This window comes from Bombina bombina, chromosome 4, assembly GCF_027579735.1.
Source record: "Bombina bombina isolate aBomBom1 chromosome 4, aBomBom1.pri, whole genome shotgun sequence".
Lineage (NCBI taxonomy): Eukaryota > Metazoa > Chordata > Amphibia > Anura > Bombinatoridae > Bombina > Bombina bombina.
Window position 1 is genome coordinate 1,091,471,382 of NC_069502.1, and position 19,519 is coordinate 1,091,490,900.

The following is a 19,519-nucleotide window of genomic DNA, read 5'->3' on the forward strand; positions in this document are numbered from 1 at the left end:
AGATCACAAGCGAGAAGCCTATTAGTTGTCCTCTAGAAATTAAGTAAAATATTTTTAGTTTCCTAATTTACTAACATAGTTGCTTTCACTTTTATATCACTGAATAACATGCATTCAATAGAAAAATGTATACTTGTGTGACACATAAGGAGAAAATGCAAAACTTTGTGAAAATGACCCCAATAGATGTTCATGTTAGTATTGCTAGATCACTGTAAGTGCTGTGCAGAGGTGCCCCACCAATAACCTCTAATAAAAGCCTCTAGCTATGATCATATAAGAATACTTTATCTACTATGGACTTTCAGCCAATATTTATTCAAGCTTTAAGATTTTTGAAAGTATTTACTACCCCATATATTCAAGAGAAGTATAAAGCATGGAAGCATAAGAGGCCAATTTATCAAAGGTCTGTCGGACCTGATCCGACAGTGCGGATCAGGTCCGACAGACAACGCTGAATGCGGAGAGCAATACGCTCTCTGTATTCAGCATTGCACCAGCAGCTCTTGTGAACTGCTGGTGCAACGCCGCCCCCGTGCAGACTCAAGGCCAATCAGCCACCAGCAGGAGGTGTCAATCAACCCGATCGTACTCGATCGGGTTGAATTGGGGCGATCTCTGTCCGCCTCATCAGAGCAGGTGGACAGGTTATGGAGCAGCGGTCTTTAAACCGCTGCTCCATAACTTGCGTTTCTGGCGAGTCTAAAGACTCGCCAGAAACAAGGGCCCTCAAGCTCCATTCAGAGCTTGATAAATGGACCTCTTGGTCTGTATATATATATATATATATATATATATAAAAAGCATTTATCATACTTCCTGAATGGTGATAATAAAATCCAGTTAAGCTTTACCTTATGAATATTAAGATGCATTGCTATGCTTCAGTTAGGTCAGATATATTAGGTATATGAAGAAATTGGTATAATGCTAAATGATACCACAAAAATATGATTACTTTATCAAATACAAATAGCTTAAGTCAGAGGGCAAAAGCTTACGTTGGTATACAACAGTGTCATAAGTTAGCTGGCTAGGAAAGTGGTATTATTGTAAAGATGAGTGTAAGTAATAGAGATGATCAGTTTTGTCATGTTTTTGAGCACAAAGAGAATGGCAAGATATGGCATTACTTTAATTTATTTCTGAAAAAAATGGCACATGAATTGATTGCCATAGTCCTGAAATTCTAAGCAATAGTAATAATTTCTTAGCATCCTCCCCTGAAAATGAAGGTTTCCTGAGCTCAGAAGATTATGTTTTCATCTGAGGGCTGTCTGTTTATCCAGCAGCATTGCCTATGATTCTTCAAAATGTCCCACTCAAAGATCTCATTGGGAACTCCTAGTTAGTCACACATTTAAGTCCCATCAGAATAAAAAGTCATCTGGCTTTACTAAAGGCAATATCCAGCTGCAGCTTTTTAAAAAGGACTATTATTTTCTTAAATGTCTCCAAAATAAATAAAAAAATGTAAGCTTCTAAATAGCCCTTAATCATGATTAAATGAGGTTGGAGGCATGGGATGTGTTTTTTATTTTGGACTCATAGTTTAAAAATTTACCGAGGGTACCAAGAAAAGGAAACAACATTTGATAATAGAAGTAAAAAGTTGTTTAAAATGACAAACTCTTTCGGAATCATGGAAAAAAAAGTTAGGTGTCATGTCCCTTTAAGGGGGGGGGGGCTGACATTTTGCAAGAAATATATAAATAAATGTGTCATCTTGACAATGAAAAACACAACCACTACAACACTGTGTTGAACACAAATGCCTTTATTGACGACACAATTGTTGCCTGCAACATATACAATCTGAATGTACTGCCATCCAGTGGCCTTATACAAATAATGCATTTTCTTATTACATACTACAACATAAAAATATAAACATATTTACAATAATATTTAAAATAAAATAATATTTTTGTTCTTTTTTAACATGCTAGTGATACATATTGTTTTGTTTTTAAATGCATGCAAAAGTAATATATCTTTAATGTTTGTCACAATACTTTATGATTGCTTTTTTAATGGAAACCCATACACTTCTGAGCAGTGATATCAACAGGCAGAAGTTGATTATGTATAAAGTTGCAATCAATTTGGACATTTTTTTTCTTTAGACTTAAGAGATGTAAATATAGTGTTGCTTGTGGTTACTATGAATGCACAAGGACAAAACAAACCACATAGAGACATAAACACAATTCTGGTGGTAAAATGGAGGTAGAACATCTGCTTTTTACACATCTGGATTATTATTATATTCCTGTGGATAGGCAGCAATGGTTTAATAACCCAGCCCCTTGTAACCAAGATGGACCTTACACATCTCATTTGGAATGATGGGCCAAATCAGGGGTCAGCAACCTTGGCACCCCAGATGTTTTGGAACTACATTTCCCATGATGCTCAGACACACTTAAGGCTGGCTGAGTATCATGGAAAATGTAGTTCCGAAAATATCTGGGGTGCCAAGGTTGCTGACCCCTGCTCTTAATGATGGCCTTTTGCCATAAATAAATTGAGTCATGAAACTTCTAATTGGGTATTTGAGAATTAACTATTTTAAATTAGTTAAAGGGACAGTCTAGTATAAATTAAACTTTCATTATTCAGATAGGACTTTTAATTTTAATCAACTTTCCAATTTACTTTTATCGTCAAATTTGCTTTTTTCTCTTGGTATTCTTAGTTTAAACTAAACATAGGTAGGCTCATATGCTAATTTCTAAGCCTTTGAGGGCTGCCTCTTATCACATGCTTTTTAAATCTCTTTTCAACACACAGAGACAGAAAGTACACGTGGGCTATATAGATAACACTGTGTTCAGGCACAGAAAGTTATTTAAGATTTAGCACAAAACAATGCTACAGTTAAGACAATAGATAATAAACAGTCACAGTCATGTGATCAGGGGGCTGGAAGAAGGTTCCTAGATACAAGGTAATCACAGAGGTAAAAAGTATATTAATATAACTGTGTTGGTTATGCAAAACTGGGGAATGAGTAATAAAGGGATTATCTATCTTTTAAAACAATAACAATTCTAAGGTAGACTGTCCCTTTAAAGACTCTTTTGCTTAATTGCAGTTTTAAGGGAGTGCGTGATTTTGCAAAAGTATCCCAGTCTTTTATGTTGCACTAATGTTGTGATTGTTGGGATGAGGAAAAGGTGAAACACCTCGGACTGCCTAGAAAACACCAAACTGCCTAGTTATTCCTCTGGACCACTCAGCCCTGCCCATAGACACCTGTGATTACACTTGCCCTTAACTCCACTCATGGAACACTCACAAGCCACTGTGAATCAGTCATCAGCTTCCTAGTCCTGCAAGTAGTTCACAGGGTAAGTGCTTGATCTGCAAAATGTAATTTCTGAAACTACTAATGTTCTAGTTATCATGTGGTCAAAGTAAAAAAGGCATTTTGTTAAAGCATTACATTACAACTTCAAGGGGATACAAGGCAGTTTAAGTAGTTTATAGGAGCTGACAAAGACACATAAGATATCTCATTAAAAGAAGCACAGTCTCTCCTTTATGGATTCCAATAATATCACATAGTCAATGAAAATGGCAGTGTAGCTTATTAGATTAACTAGAGCTATTCATCAGTAAATATAGGTTTTATTTGTTTCTCTGCATTGATAATATTATGGTTGGCAAATCTTAATGCCTTTGCCTGACATTATGGAATACCTGGGCTTTGCATGCTGCTAATGTAATGATTTCATTAATCATTTTACCATTCTTGGTGTGATTTTTGTTTAATAAACTTTAAGCATATAAAGTAGAGAAAGAGAAAACCAACACAAATGCCAATAAGAATAAGGTAACATGCATAAAGGGAATGAGAGTCCATGTCCAGGCTTTCAATGATCTGTAAGAAAGATTAACAACATGATTAGTGTTTAGGTTAATTGTTTTGTATTATTATTTCTATTATTAGCTATAGCATTTAATATTATTTTCAACTTGTTGCTATCTTGGACTGCAATGTATTAAGACAAAACTGTCCAGTTAAAGGGACAGTCTACTGCAGAATTGTTATTGTTTAAAAAGATAGATAATCCCTTTATTACCCATTCCTCAGTTTTGCATAACCAACACGGTTATATTAATACACCTTTTTCCTCTGTGATTACCTTGTATCTAAGCCTCTGCAGACTGCCCCCTTATTTCAGTTCTTTTGACTGACTTGCATTTTAGCCAATCCCTGCTAACTCATAAATAACTCCACGGGAGTGAGCGCAGTGATATCTATATGACACACATGTACTATCACTGTCTATCTGTAAAAAAACCTGTCAAAATGCACTGAGATAAGAGGCGGACTTCAAGGGCTTAGAAATTATCACATGAGCCTACCTAGGTTTAGATTTCAACAAAGAATACAAAGTGAACAAAGCAAATTTGATGATAAAAGTAAATTGGAAAGTCGTTTAAAATTGCATGCTGTATCTGAATTATGAAAGTTTAATTTTGACTTAACTGTCTCTTTAAGTTATCTATCTATCAGGGGTGTATTAAGGCATAGGCCAACAAGGCCGGTGCCTAGGGCAGCAGATTTTTAAGGGGCAGCAGAATTTTGAGTCCCTAGGGCCACTCTACTGAACTCAGGGCCGGGTGGCTAAATCAACCAATTACTAATGACTTAAATGGCTGGCCCGGCTATTGCTATCCTATGGGATTGTATGTGGGTGCGCATGACATGGTGACAGTGGAGGCGGAGCTCACTTGCGCAGCCTGGCCTGGACTGAGAGGGAATGCGGTATTCTTCCTGGCTCCACAGCGTGATTGAGACTCACACAGACTACACAGTGCAGTGTGCACTACAACTTGACCACTGTGAAACAGCATATGCCTTTCTCCCTTCAATACATCTTCATTAGGCATTAAAATACTTCAACGGATTAGTCACTAGATACTTGTACATTTACTGTTTGTCTATCTGTCATACATGCAAAGAATAAGTATTTATTTCTGAATCTATACAACTATGTGACTTAAAACACAACTGAAAATATGTTGTATGCATTTAATACATTCAGAAACAATACAAGTATGTACTTTATTATGATTGTATCATGTGACTTTATCCCTTAGGATACAATTCCTAAACCTATCATAACTACTGTTTTATTTTTTAAGTACTTTTAAAGGCCAGTTTGTATATTCATTACATATTTATCCAAGCAGATATTTTGCTTAAATAACTGTCAATCACCAAAGAAGATGTTTAAGGTTAAACAACTACCTACTGACAAACTATAATACAGTGAAGGATATGTTTTTCTGATATAAACACTTTAATAATGTCTTAAAAAAAAAATAAAAAATTATATATATATATATATATATATATATATATATATATATATATATATATATATATATATATATATATATATATATATATATATATATATATATATATGTGTGTGTGTGTGTGTGTGTGTGTGTGTGTGTGTGAGTGAGTGACCAGAGTGAATGCAAGCCCTGGTGAACATCTACTTAAAAAGACATTTTTTTTTTTTTTTACACCCTCCCCCAAAAATATTATGTCTAAAAAATGGCCTTAAACCTGGGGTGGGGTGGGGGGGGCAGCAGAATTTTGAGTGCCTAGGGCAGCACAAAACCTAAATACGCCCCTGCTATCTATCATCCCTTTCCTCTCCCTCTCCCTCTCCCTCTTTCTCTCTCCCTCTCTCTCTCTCCCTCTCTCTCTCTCTCTTTCTCTCTCATCTGCACATGAGAAAATATCAGTCTGAATAGCCTTATAGATTAGATCATTCCAGTTGTACCCCAATCTGTTTAGTAAACTTTTCACACAGGATATTTCGGGGCAAAAAGTCATGTTTAACTGGACTCTAAAGATCATGTTTTTTTAGGACTTATTTCATTTAAGTAGTTAATGCCAGTAGTTTTTGTCCCAGTCTTAGCCCTAAATAATATTTTATAATCTATACACATCACCTGTTTCCTCTAAGTACTGGCTGTCCCAGGCCTCTTACTGTTTTTTTCACTTCTGTCACAGTGGGCAGTATGGCCAAACAATGCCTTACTACCTAGTGCCTACTGCAGAATAACAGAGGGTGATTCTGTGGCTCTACTAAGGCTCACTGACACTCTGTTTTGGTGGTTTGCACAGAGTCTGTAAAAGCACCTGTCATGCATTGATTTTGCACATTTACCCAATCTGGCTATGGAATAAAGATGTTTATTGATGATTATTGCTGATAGATAATTAGTGGCACTATATATTACAGATTTAGAAAAGATTTTCTTACTTCAAGCAGTGAACAATCTGTTAGAGGTTGTGATTATAACTCACCATTTGTCCTGGAACAGTGATAGTAATATTGCCAAGCAACACTTTATAATTGACATCTGTGAACTGAACTTGCATTAGCCCTTCAAAACCCCATCGAAGAAAAGATACATGGGATACCCAATATGGAACTGAGGTGGAAAAAAAGAAATGAATGTTACTGTTGGTATTTTCTGTATGATAAATGGTCAATATTATTGCATGAATTTGTGATAGCACTAAATAAACAAGACACAATTTCACAAGCACTTGCCAACCCATATGAGTAAGGTTTAAACCAATTTGTGTACCTCAGGTTCTTAGAAATCTTCCCAGGAGATGTTGGATATATTACAATGCAAGTTGATTAAAATAGCCATTTGTTAAACCTGATGTGTATACATAGACCTACTGTAGATGATTAGGACGATGTTATTTCAGGTGCATGCTGTCCTGTGTGACTGACCTTCTAAACCTCAATCAAGTAGTTTATTTAATTAACTGGGTTCATAAGTATTGCTCACCTTGGTTCATGATAGGGTTGCCACCCCTACCTTGTTTTCAATGATCTCCCTTATTTGCCTACATTTTGTACAGTGTCCTAGGCTCCCTTATTGATCTGCTCCTAGAACATTTTTCTCCCATATTGTTTCAAACATTTAATATTGTACTCTTGTACTTTTATTTAGCTAATAATTTTGATGTATCTGACAGTTGAATGTGTTTCCTCCCTTAAAGGAGAAAGAGAATTAATGGATTTACAAAAAGTTGAATGTATTAAGCTAGACTGAAGATGATTTGTATGAAGAATTTTGTCGTACCAAACTGTATCAAATTGTAAGATAAAGTTGTTTTTTTTCAGTAACTGCTGTATAATTTGTTCATTTCCTACCTGAAATGTGTTTATTTCTTAGTGTTCCTTATTTTCTTCAACAAAAACTTGGCAACTCTAGTTTATAAGTATTCTTTACTTTGATTCTTAAAGGGACATCTCAAGATATTAAATTGTTTAATTACATGTTTTAAAAAACTTTGCAATATATTTTCATTATTTATTATGTTCTCCTTTCCTGTAATTTAATTCAGAATATTGTGGGCTTTCCGATTCATGTTAAACATGGAAGTGCAGACACAGCTATATCCCACACAGCCATTGGTTGTACACTCTAGTAAGCCATTTATAACCATTCCTAATTTGCATCAGCAGTAAAGGTAACCTACGTTACAATAAGACAGCACACACTGCTTTATGGACATGAACTTTACCCTTATTTTCTTCAATATTTATACTAATATAATTTTTTAAAAATACATGTACAAATTATTCTCAGGCTAAACTTTGCTCTGAAAATATAATTTAAGCAATGATTTATTTAGGGCTATATTACAAGTGGAGCGCTAATTTATCGTGTGCCTGCAAACAAGCAAATTAGAGCCTATGTAAGCACGCTCTCATGAGCTTCCATGCAATGCAAAGGTGAGGTCGCATTCGCATTGCACCTAACTGGAAATACCAACGCACATTTCCGTGCGCTGGTATTACAATGTGGAGCCCAAATATTAGGGTGACCATATTGCCGCTTTAAAAAGGGACACATTAAAAATACATATGTCAGGACTGTTTAAAGAAATGTTTTGTTTAAGAACCCTGAATTATGTGTTCCTTCTTAAAGTGGCAATATGGTCAGCCTACTAAATATCGCTTTAGCTAAAGCAATGTTTTGCACTCCACTTATAATCTGGCCCTTAGTGTTTAATGTCCCTTTAAGCATTGCTTATTTAGTGTCATATAACAGCAGGGTGGCTCTTTCTGTAGTTCAATAACTACATTTCATTTACGTTATTGTTTTGTAAAAGATCCCATAGAGGCCTCCAGACCCTGACATTCCCACTCAGTTGCACATTTTCAGTCCCGGTTTAAACAATGTAGTTTGGTAGGCTGGGTTATTGATTTCTATGAGGACTATTCATATAAAGTTTTATATCATTGGTTGTGAATGGGTAGAGGAAGGTCAATAGACTATCCATGTATTTGAAAAATAAGATCAATTCACAATAAGTCATGCTATTTCCAGGGGTAATGTTGAACTACTTACAATACACAGGCAAACTACAATACCAGAAACAATTAAAGCATAAAATGTATGATTATCAGCATTGTCATTGAGTTCATTTGTAGTGCTTGAATAAATGTAGGTCTTATATATTGATATAATAATTATTGACCTACCTGTCCATAGGTTTTCCAAGCTGATAATGAAACCACCAGTCAAATAGAATGATGTGAAAAAAGCATTGCTAAGAAATGAAGACATTTGCATTGTGGGTAACAGAGCAGACAGCCATAAAGCCATTGTCCGACTGCAATATACAACAAGCCACACCAACAGGAAATTCAGCAGGAAATTTTCAGGTGCTGGGTTAAGATTTGCCAGCCAGTATATTGGGACACCATACAAAATGACAAAAACAAAATGTTCAGGAAGTTCGCCAATAACCTGCCAACATACATAAACACAAAAAGGGTAAATTGTCATTCTACCTTTTTCTGGTACAGTTGTCCTATATACTATAGATGTAGAATACAAAAATTAAAAGTTCTTTATATTTTTTTACCATACTGTGCTGGTGAACTTTGAATTTTTGGATCGCTTTTGGGTATTGCAGTTAACCCCTTACACCGAGCACTAACAGTGGTGCTGTGTTCCCATCTCCTTTGGACATAGATGTAGAATACATTATTCCTCAAGAGCTATAAATAAGCTATGTTTTGGGATAACCATGCAAGAGCACAAGGGATTTAATTTGTGATTTATTTACATTGATAAAACAAAGCCATTGCTGCCCATATAGGTGTCAGTCATTTCTGCCCCCTCTAACTTCCCAAGTGGGTATGCTTAAAGGGACATGAAACCCAAAATGTTTCTTTCATGATTCAGATAGAGAATACCATTTTAAACAACCTTCCAATTTCTATGATCTATTTGCTTTATTTTCTTGGTATCCTTTGTTGAAGGAGCAGTTATGCACTACTAGGAGCTAGCTGAAAGCCAACTTCAATAAGCATATACACGCAGCCACCAATCAGCAGCTTCTAAACCTACCTAGGTATACTTTTCAACAAAGGATACAAAGAGAATAGAATGAATTAGGTTATAGAAATATATTGAAATGTTGGTTAAAATGATACGCATCTGAATCATGAAATAAAACATTTGGTTTTCATGTTCATTTAAATGTGTGATGTATATATGATATTTATTGATCTATTATTTGATTATCATTGTTCGGTATACAGACTAAACAACAACATAGAGAGTGTCCTAACCCTAAATTGCTTCATTTTAGAATCTTTAACATTCCCTGATAGGCAGCAACTAGGGATCTTTTTTGAGTCAGAGAATTAGCAGTAATGGGTTTGCCGAAGTATTAGTTTTGAATAGTCTATTAATCCTCACTGGCTGATAAAGACAACTGCCTCTGCTTTACTGGTAGAAAGGGGCACACATCTAGTTATATGCCAATATGGCTTTATTGTCCCTTTAACTAATCTAAACTATAAACCAAAATTACCTTTGCAAAAAAATATGACGTAACAGAGTAAAGTCCATCTTGCAATTCATGATAAAGCATTGCTCTTTCTGAATGACCTAGAAGAAAGTATATTAGTAAAACTGTATGTATACTTTAATAGTTTGCAGTAAGTAAAATCAAGTATGTTCACTTACATTTTGCAACAACATCTAAAACTACTGCAAAAGGGGTTAGTGATCCCTTCATGAACAATAAGGCAACTGTATCTTGGATGGAGAGTTGGTTTCCTCCTTGGCCATAATATAAAAATCCCACCAATAATGCCATTATAAGCGCCTCAAATCCATGGATCAGTAATGTTGTAAGATCACGCAGATCATTGGATACATGCCTCCTATGGGGAGAAATGTCAAAGTTTATGTAGATAATTATATAATCATATAATAATTATATAATAATTATATAAATATTTGAATATCTAAGGTGCTAAAAAATGAACTAATAATGGATCTGGTGATGCATTCTTAGACCTAAAATCTCATTTATCCTTAACATATGAGCCTACCTACCTAGGTTAAGCTTTCAACAAAGAATACTAAAAGAACAAAGAACATTTGATGATAAAAGTAAATTGGAAAGTTGTTTAAAATTGCATGCCCTATCTGAATCATGAAAGTTTAATTTTGACTAGACTGTCCCTTTAAGCACATTGCATTTTAGTCACTTAATAATAAAGCAGACAGTCAATTAGATTGTGTTGATCAATCAGATTGCTAAAGCTTTTATGTAGATAAAATGGGTATTCACAGGTATCTTAGTGAAACGTTGTCAGCAAAGAAATCCACATGATAAAAGGCTACAATAAAATATTGCATTTGAAATGTCTATATCATGCTGTTTTCAAGTGTGCAAGAGAAATGTTTCACATGTATCACCCAAAGGTGGCATTAGGGTACAGTTATGGATATACTACTACAGCCTGAAGCTGCAGAGGAAAGCAGGGAACCAATAAGGACTATATTATGCAATGCCCTGATTTGCGTGTATGGCTTAGGACTCACACCATTTGTGCATCTCCAGTGCCACAGCTGGTTGATAAATGTTAGTTAAAGGGACAGTCTAGTTAAAATTAAACTTTCATGATTCAGATAGGGCATGCAATTTTAAACTACTTTCCAATTTACTTTTATCACCACATTTGCTTTGTTTTCTTTGTATTCTTTGTTGAAAGCTAAACATAGGTAGGCTCATATGCTAATTTCTAAGCCTTTGATGGGCCACCTCTTATATCAGTGCATTTTGACAGTTTTTCACAGCTAGATAGCACTAGTTCACGTGCGTCCTATAGATAACTTGATCACTTTGTGGAGTTACCCATGAGTCAGAACTGATTGGCTGAAAAGCAAGTCTGTCAAAAGAACTGAATAAGGGTGCAGTCTGCAGAGGCTTAGATACAATGTAATAACAGAAGTACAAAGTATAATATTATAACTGTGTTGGTTATGCAAAACTGGAGAATGAGTAATACAGGGATTATCTTTCTTTTTAAACAATAACAATTCTGTAGTAGACTGTCCCTTTAAGTTATTCACTGCTGTAACATCAAAACCTTTACTCCAGCCACTGGCCCCAATTTATCAAGGTCTGTCGGACCTGATCCGACAGTGCGGATCAGGTCCGACAGACCTCGCTGAATACAGTGAGCAATACGCTCGCCGTATTCAGCATTGCACCAGCAGCTCACAAGAGCTGCGGGTGCAACGCCGCCCCCTGCAGACTCGCGGCCAATAGGCCGCCAGCATGGGGGTGTCAATCAACCCGATCGTACTCGATCGGGTTGAATTGCAGCGATGTCTGTCCGCCTGCTCAGAGCAGGCGGACAGGTTATGGAGCAGCGGTCTTTGTGACCGCTGCTTCATAACTGCAGGCTCGCCAGAAACACGGGGCATCAAGCTCCATTCGGACCTTGATAAATATGCCCCACTGTCTCAGCCTTCAAAGCATTTTTATTTGGGGATAAAGGAGCAACTGCCCTCTGACTCCAATATCCAGACATGCAAGCCAATGCAGATGTTCACATGATTTATATAATTACAGTATTATTATTTGGATTTGTAACCCATTTCTATTAATTAAAGTACCTTAATAATACAGAAAATTGATGCAGCCCTCCAGACAGACGATGAATTTCATGAGAATCTATATTGATCACTTTGTCAGATGAGGCTATAGGCCGGCTAAACGTAGAAACAAATATAAAGGATATTTGTTAACAGTAAAAAAAATAGTGTAAAAAAGAGAAAATTAAATACTTTAAATATTTTTTTCTAAAATATCTGTTGAATATATCATTATACATTTTATTTTTAACCAATATGCAGTGTGCATTTTTTTCAGTCTAGAAACATTTCTATAACAGTGATGCATATTTTTACACTAGAAATAAAACCTGTTAACTGGAAAACAAATTTGACTTGAAATTACTACTAGAAGATGTTATGCAGTTGTCTATAAAGGACTTTTTCATACGGTCACAGCAAAAATAGTGAGAATATTTAACCTTCTTATGGTTGGTGAGATCTGACATTCTATATCTCGGAATCTGAGAGGTTGAACCATAAAGTTAACTAAGGTATTGGTTTGCTACATTAAAAGTTATATCGCTACTATCTCCGCTTTTTCTTATTTTTGTGAAAAAAATTGTGAAAAGTAACTTAATTAAAGGGATATGAAGCGCAATTTTTTTTCTTTTTCTCTCTCAATGTAGCCACCATTCAGCAAGCGCTAACCAGGGTTCTGAACCAAAAATGGGCCGGCTCCTACGCTTTAAATCTTTCTTTTCAAATAGAAATACCAAGAGAACAATTAAAAAAATGATAATAGGAATAAATTAGAAAGTTGCTTAAAATCGCATGCTCTATCTGAATCATAAAATAAAAAAATTGGGTTTCATATCCCTTTACCAAGAGAAAACTATATAGTAATGAATAACTTTGTAACTTTGCTGTCTAAATGTAATATATATATATATTACATTATATAGAATGACTTAAGTAATAAAAGTAATAAACAGCCAGACAATTCTAATGCAAGAAGCTTGGGTATAAGGACAGTAAAGTTGAACCAACAGCCGCCCCCCAATGCAGTTGAACCAACAGCCGCCCCCTAATGCTGTGATTATGAAATAACTTACCATGTATCACTTGATACATTTTCTCTGTCATCTTCTGAGACTTTGAATAAATAATCATCAGAATCTTTGACTTTTTCCCAGAAGATTTCTGACAAAGACTTTGTCCTTTCCAAGCATTCGATTTCTTGCTCTCTGCTCCTACGATCAATGCTTGTTAAGTCAACTGAAATAAAAGAATTAATTTTGAAAGCAAATAAATAAATATTTTTTTGAGTGTATCATTATTTAAAAATGTTTTTTTTTTTTTTTTTTTTAATGAGAGCATTAATGACTATTTGTTCTGGTCATTATAGGGGTAAGAAGGCTTCAGGTATGTTACCTATCTATTATGTCTATTATATTCTTCTAGATAAATATCACTCATATATTAAGGATTGGTGCATGGTTTTACTTACCATAAAAGTCAGCAGGGTTGCTATATCGAGGGCATGGATACCCTATAGATGAGAAATACTGAACCATAGCTTTAGCAGTTCCAGAATATATAGTGGATCCCGAGGACAGGAGAAGGACTAGATCAAACAGCTGGAATATGTCAGAACGTGGCTGGTGGATAGACAAAAGAACTAATCTATTTCCCCTGGCAAGCCTGGACAATGTAATCACAAGGTTGTGTGCTGTAAAACTGTCCAAACCAGATGTTGGCTCATCAAGTAAAAGTATACCTGCAGGAAAAGAAATAGTAATTATTAGTTATTAGTGTAACCTCCTGTTAAAAAAAAAAAAAAGAATTATAAAAAAAAAGTGTATACTCCTAATTTTATATTTAAAGCATTTTTTTTTATTTCTTTTTATCTTAAAGAAGGCATTTCAAAATGTGTTGCAATTTTATATTTTTTAAAAATTCATATTCTTGCCATGAATAAGCCAACAAATCTTTTGTTAGGTTCAGAGAGGCATAGACCTCTCTACCAATAGAACGTATCAGCCAATAAGTATATGTAGGAATTACAAGATTGATAATGCTGCGTTAATTTTAATTTAAAAAGTTTGTACTTCCCCTTTTTCAGGCCATAAAATATTTTAATATATTTAAATGCTCCTCTTTATATGCATGCTGGGATATGATTGAGTACAAAGACTTTTTAACATGAAGAAATAAACCTAACAACTGGTATCTAAATTTTTACTGTTTTTAAACCAAAAAAATGTGGTTAACGGTAATTTTAAGAAATAATAATTAGAAGTATATTTATATTTATTTACCTTTAAAGCAGACAATAATTAATACAACCAGGGCCGTACTGGGTATAAAAAGCAGCCCTGGAAAATTTGGAGACCAGCCATATTTTTTGTTGAGTTAGTAGCAAATGTCCCATTTTTGTCAAAGGGGATTGCCCCAATATTTTTTTTTAGAATTATATTATATTAGTTTGTATTAAAAAAAAAAAAGTGTCAGACTATTGTTATATAGACAACCTACAACCCAACTGCATCTATTATTCACCCCTTTAAATTGTAGCTTTCCAGCCCCAGCTGCTGCAGCCCACCGGCAAATCTCCTGGTATCCCGGTAGGCCAATCCGGCCTTGAATACAATTTTATTCTCAGGACTTCAGCCTTTATGGCACAAGAACATTTTTATTAAAATGAATTACAATTTGATGTAGTGTACTTTACCTGGATTCCATAGGAGCTGAACACCAATGCTTACTCTTCTTCTTTCCCCCCCAGATACACCTCTTGTATAGGCATTTCCAATTTTAGTATTTGCACATTGCCGCAATCTTAGTTCTGCTATTACATCTTCAACCTGTCACAAATAAAACAATACGTTAGTAAATCTTATTTTTATTCGGTTAATAAATTGCTTTGTGGATATTTGTCATGCTATGCTTGTACATTAAACATCTCTTTCATTTGTGTAAAAATTATACTTGTCCCACGCTCCCTAAAGAAGCCAAAAAGCAGCTTCTGTAACCTGCAAATTATATAGCTGGTTTAAGCAATCTGCATCATTTTGAAAACTTAGGTTACATATTTGTTGGCCTCTCAAGGGATGGTTGGACAAACCACTATTTCTACACTAAAGCCAGAGCTGTTTAATACCTTTTAAACCAACTTGGATATTGAAATCAGCTGTAAAGGAAGATTGTGTAATGGACTTGCCTTTAGTAAATAGCCAACTTGAAGATTTTTCTTCAAGCTGGTTATTTCACCAGACTCTCAAAACTCAGTATACAGGTGATCCCAAGTTGGTCCTTTGTGAATAGACCCTACATATTGTATTAGACTCCATTCTCTTCTGCTCCCTGAAAAAGATCAACAATTCACAGGGGAAGACAGCACCTCACTCAGAGTCTTTGGGGCACGGCAATAGGGTTAGCCAAACCCCAATGTCACGTAGTCAAAAGATTTCCAGCCTCCAAATAGTAAAATTTAAAAAACCTTTATTCACATAGGGTCCATAATACAACAACATTTTAAACCAGCAATTGGATCTTAGTCATGTCGAAAGGTTTTTTAAAGTTGTACTATTTGGACCCTGAAAAAGATCATCAGAGGGCTGGATGTTGCATTATACATTACCACAAGCATAACAGAGAACCACTAAAATAAAGTCATTCATGGTTCTCCCAGTGTTTCCACCATGGCAAGAAGTTGCATTCTATTAATTTAATATATGCTTTTTGTTATATCTCCCTCTCTCTGACAATTCTGCAATGCCGCCCCCTGCAGATTCGCTAGCAGGGGGTGTCAATCAACCCCATCTGGCGATGTCTGTCCGCCGCCTCAGAGCAGGCGGACAGGTTATGGAGCATCAGTCTTTAGACCGCTGCTTCATAACTTGTGCTTCCGGCAAGCCTGAAGGCTCGCCAGAAACACGGGGGAATCAAGCTTCATACAGAGTTTGATAAATATGTCCCATTATATGCTTTATTCTGAGAAATAGTTTTCATTCACTATAGACTATCCCTAGTACTGTATCTATAAATTCATAACATAACGTTCTCTTAGGAATATTGCTGAGAACTTTCTAAGAACTATTAATGGAACATAAAACCGAAAATGTATTCATTTGTGATTTAGACAAGGAATACAATTAAAAAAAATCCAATTCATATCTATTATCAAGTTTGCTTAATTTTCATAGTATTCTTTGTTAAAGAGTGTATCTATGTCGGTAGCAAGCAGATTTCAATATACAATAAATAAATGCTGGATACAATGATGCATTCAAAGAAAATATTAGTCTTAGAATATCAAGTAGATCTATTTTTAAGGGTTTTATTATCTGTTTAAATATTGACAAAATAAATGTAAAGTTTAAATGTCTATAAAACAATGTTAGCTGCCATGTTGTAACTTAGGTTAACTTCTCTGCTGTGGCCAGTTAGAGACAGTTATAAATAGGTCCCTAGAGTGTGTAGCCAATGGTTGTGTCGAATATAAAAGTGTTCTGCACTTCCGTTTCTAACAGGAACTGAAAAGCTCACAATTTTAGAATGGAATTAGAGGAAAAGGGGAGAAAATAAATAATGAAAGTATATTGCAGGCTTTTTATATACAGTATATATATATATATATATATATATATATATATATATATATATATATATATATATATATATATACTGTATATAATTTATAATTTTATATTACCAACTCAAAGTGTTTAATGTCCCTTTAAAGTATCCCTGCAATACATATAGTGTTGTAAACACATGCACACTCCTTAGCCTGCCTAACTGCTTTTCAATAAAGAATACCAAAAGAACAAGGTAAATTTGATAATAGAAGTACATTTTTTAAAACATTTTTAAAACTGTATGCTCTGAAAAATGAAAAAAAAAATGTCAGCTTTTGTGTTCCTATAAAATTGCATTCATTTTGCCCTCATATGAAAAGTGCTAATAATGGTGAGTTACCCGTTTTTGCCTTTGCTGTTCTGAAAACTCCTTAGGCAGACGAAGTTTGGCCACAAATGACAATGTTTCTCGAACAGTCAGGTGTGGCAAGAGCTGGTCATCCTGTCGTACGTGGGCTATGCTTTTTTTCACCAACTGCTTGGTGCTAAGCTTTCCGTTTATTAATATTTGTCCTGACTTAATCTTTCCTCCTTCATCTTTACAGGTAATGATGTCAAGTAAAGAAGTCTTTCCACAACCTGCAGACAATTTAAGAATAATATTTATAAATACATTTAGTGTACACAGTTTAAACAATATCTAGGAATATTATTTATATAAGATATACTGATTTATTATAAAAAAAATAATTAAAAAAACTTTTGAACTTCATGGGATTTAACTCTCAAACTTATGCATTTAACTGTAATGTTTCTTGACATGTTGGTAACTCTCTATAATGTCACCTCTGAAATGATGCACCAGTCATTTCAGTGAGTTTTAAATGTCACAAGCAAAAATGTCACAGTACAGTTATTGTTTGAGTTAGGGTTCAGGCAACTTATTCTTGCAGCATTTTAAAATCACGAAATTACATGTAACATTTTAGAAGTGACATTTCTAAAGTAGAGAAATACAGTGATGTACACAAGGTTATGTTGTAAAATATACCTTAGACACAACTGTCACCTGTCTTTAGAATCCAATAATAAGATCCAATAATACTTTTTAAAATATTCTGACACTTTTTTTGAAGTAATAATACATGTTGTCACCATATGTGTAAAACTGATTTGAAATATGTTTAACTATTTCATTTAGAAACAAACACTATGGGATCATGATCAAAAACGTGCCAGCATGACATGGAGAGAAATCACTTAAAATTTTTGGGGGACTATATTTTTTTTAGCACTATATTTAATGAATGTGTTTCTCCTTTACATCAAATGTCCTGTATAGCAAAATAAATAGCTCTCTAGCTAAAATGTGCCTTTCTAAATTTCTTTGAGGGACCTTACAATACGGACAATATGTCTTAAATAAACTTTTGCTAGAACAGAGAGCTTTAGATTATTAGGCCTATGGGGCCTGATACATCTGTTTCCATGCAAGACTTTAGGCTCGCCGGAAACAGGACTTAAGAAGCAGCGGTCTTAAGACCGCTGCTCCTTAACTCGTACGCCACCTCTGAGGCAGCGTACAGCAATCAGCCCGATCACATACGATCGGGTTGATTGACACCCCCTGCTAGCGTCTAACTGGCTGCGAATCTGCAGGGGGCGGCATTGCACAAGCAGTTCACCAGAACTGCTTGTGCAATGTTAAATGCCGAAAATCTATGCTGTCGGCATTCAGAGATATCGGGTGGACATGATCGCTACAGCGGATCATGTTTGTCCGACTCTTAATAAATCGGCCCCTATGTGTGAAATCTGGGTGAAAAGGGGTAAGTAAATACTAAAAAAATACTTACTAATCAAAAAGTTTAAAGGAACTTGGAAAATATCAATCTCATGATTCAAATAGAGCATGCAATTTTAAACAAATTTGTAATTATCTTCTATTATCAATTTATTTTGTTTCCTTGGTATCCTTTGTTGAAAAGCAGAGAGGTAAGCTCAGTAGCGCATGTGTCTGCAGCACGATATGGTAGCAGTTTTGCTAGAATGTTATACATTTGCACAAGCACTAGATGGCAGAAGTACATTGGAAAAATTTTAAAATTTGTAAATTCTGTCTGAATCCTGAAATTTTTAAGGTTTCTTGTCCTTTTAGGGTAGTGAGAATCAGTAGCAACAACAAAACAATAGAAAAAAAATCTTTAAAGTATGTGTGTTAGAGCATTTTATTATTACACTGCTGCATGAAAAAGGGTTAAACCTATAGACTCCAGAGCAGGAATGCACTACTGAGACCTAGCTGAACACATCTGGTGAGCCAATGACACGAGGGATGTGTCTAGCCACTAATCAGCTAGCAGCTGCTGATTGGTGGCTAAACACATCCCTCGTGTCATTGGCTCACCAGATGTGTCTAGCCGCCAATCAGCAGCTAGCTCCTAGTAATGTATTGCAGCTGCAGAGCCTACCTAGGTACACTTTCCAACAAAGGATACCAAGAGAAAGAATTACATTTGAGATATACTGTATATTTGTGTGTGTAAACGTATTTATACTTACAGAAATTACAATGTTGTCCTACCTGTGTTTCCTATAACTGCCAGCATCTGCCCACTGCTGACTTTCACATTCAGATTTGTCATGCCAATTGTTTGTGCCCCTTTATTCCATTCCCATGGCATCTTAAGTTCTGCTATTTTCTCATACCAAGGGATTTGGTCATTTAAATTAACCTTCAAGACAAAAACAGTACATGACTCTTCACTATATATATATATATATATATATATATATATATAGATATACAGTATATATATATATATATATATATATATATATATATATATATATATATCCCACTAAATTAGTGTCTAGCGCCATCTGCAATAATATCAACCTCTGCAATGTATTAGCCTTGTTAAAGGGACAGTCAAAACCAGAATTTTTGTTGTTTTAAAAGATAGATAATCCCTTTATTACCCATTCCCCAGTTTTGCATAACC

General features: G+C 35.0%; 1 protein-coding gene across 1 annotated transcript in view; it reads right to left on the minus strand.

Moving 5' to 3' along the window:
- Window positions 1-3,751: 3,751 nt before the first annotated feature.
- ABCG8 (ATP binding cassette subfamily G member 8) overlaps window positions 3,752-19,519 on the minus strand; it is a 34,408-nt gene continuing 18,640 nt past the window's right edge. Inside the window, exons 3-13 of the mRNA XM_053709353.1 lie at window positions 19,099-19,249; window positions 16,915-17,153; window positions 14,666-14,798; window positions 13,442-13,711; window positions 13,047-13,209; window positions 11,995-12,090; window positions 10,048-10,247; window positions 9,893-9,969; window positions 8,550-8,817; window positions 6,344-6,471; window positions 3,752-3,889 (exon numbers count right to left, since the gene is read on the minus strand). Of these exons, the coding sequence (XP_053565328.1) occupies window positions 3,752-3,889; window positions 6,344-6,471; window positions 8,550-8,817; window positions 9,893-9,969; window positions 10,048-10,247; window positions 11,995-12,090; window positions 13,047-13,209; window positions 13,442-13,711; window positions 14,666-14,798; window positions 16,915-17,153; window positions 19,099-19,249 (1,863 nt within the window). The remainder of the gene's footprint in view (window positions 3,890-6,343; window positions 6,472-8,549; window positions 8,818-9,892; window positions 9,970-10,047; window positions 10,248-11,994; window positions 12,091-13,046; window positions 13,210-13,441; window positions 13,712-14,665; window positions 14,799-16,914; window positions 17,154-19,098; window positions 19,250-19,519) is intronic.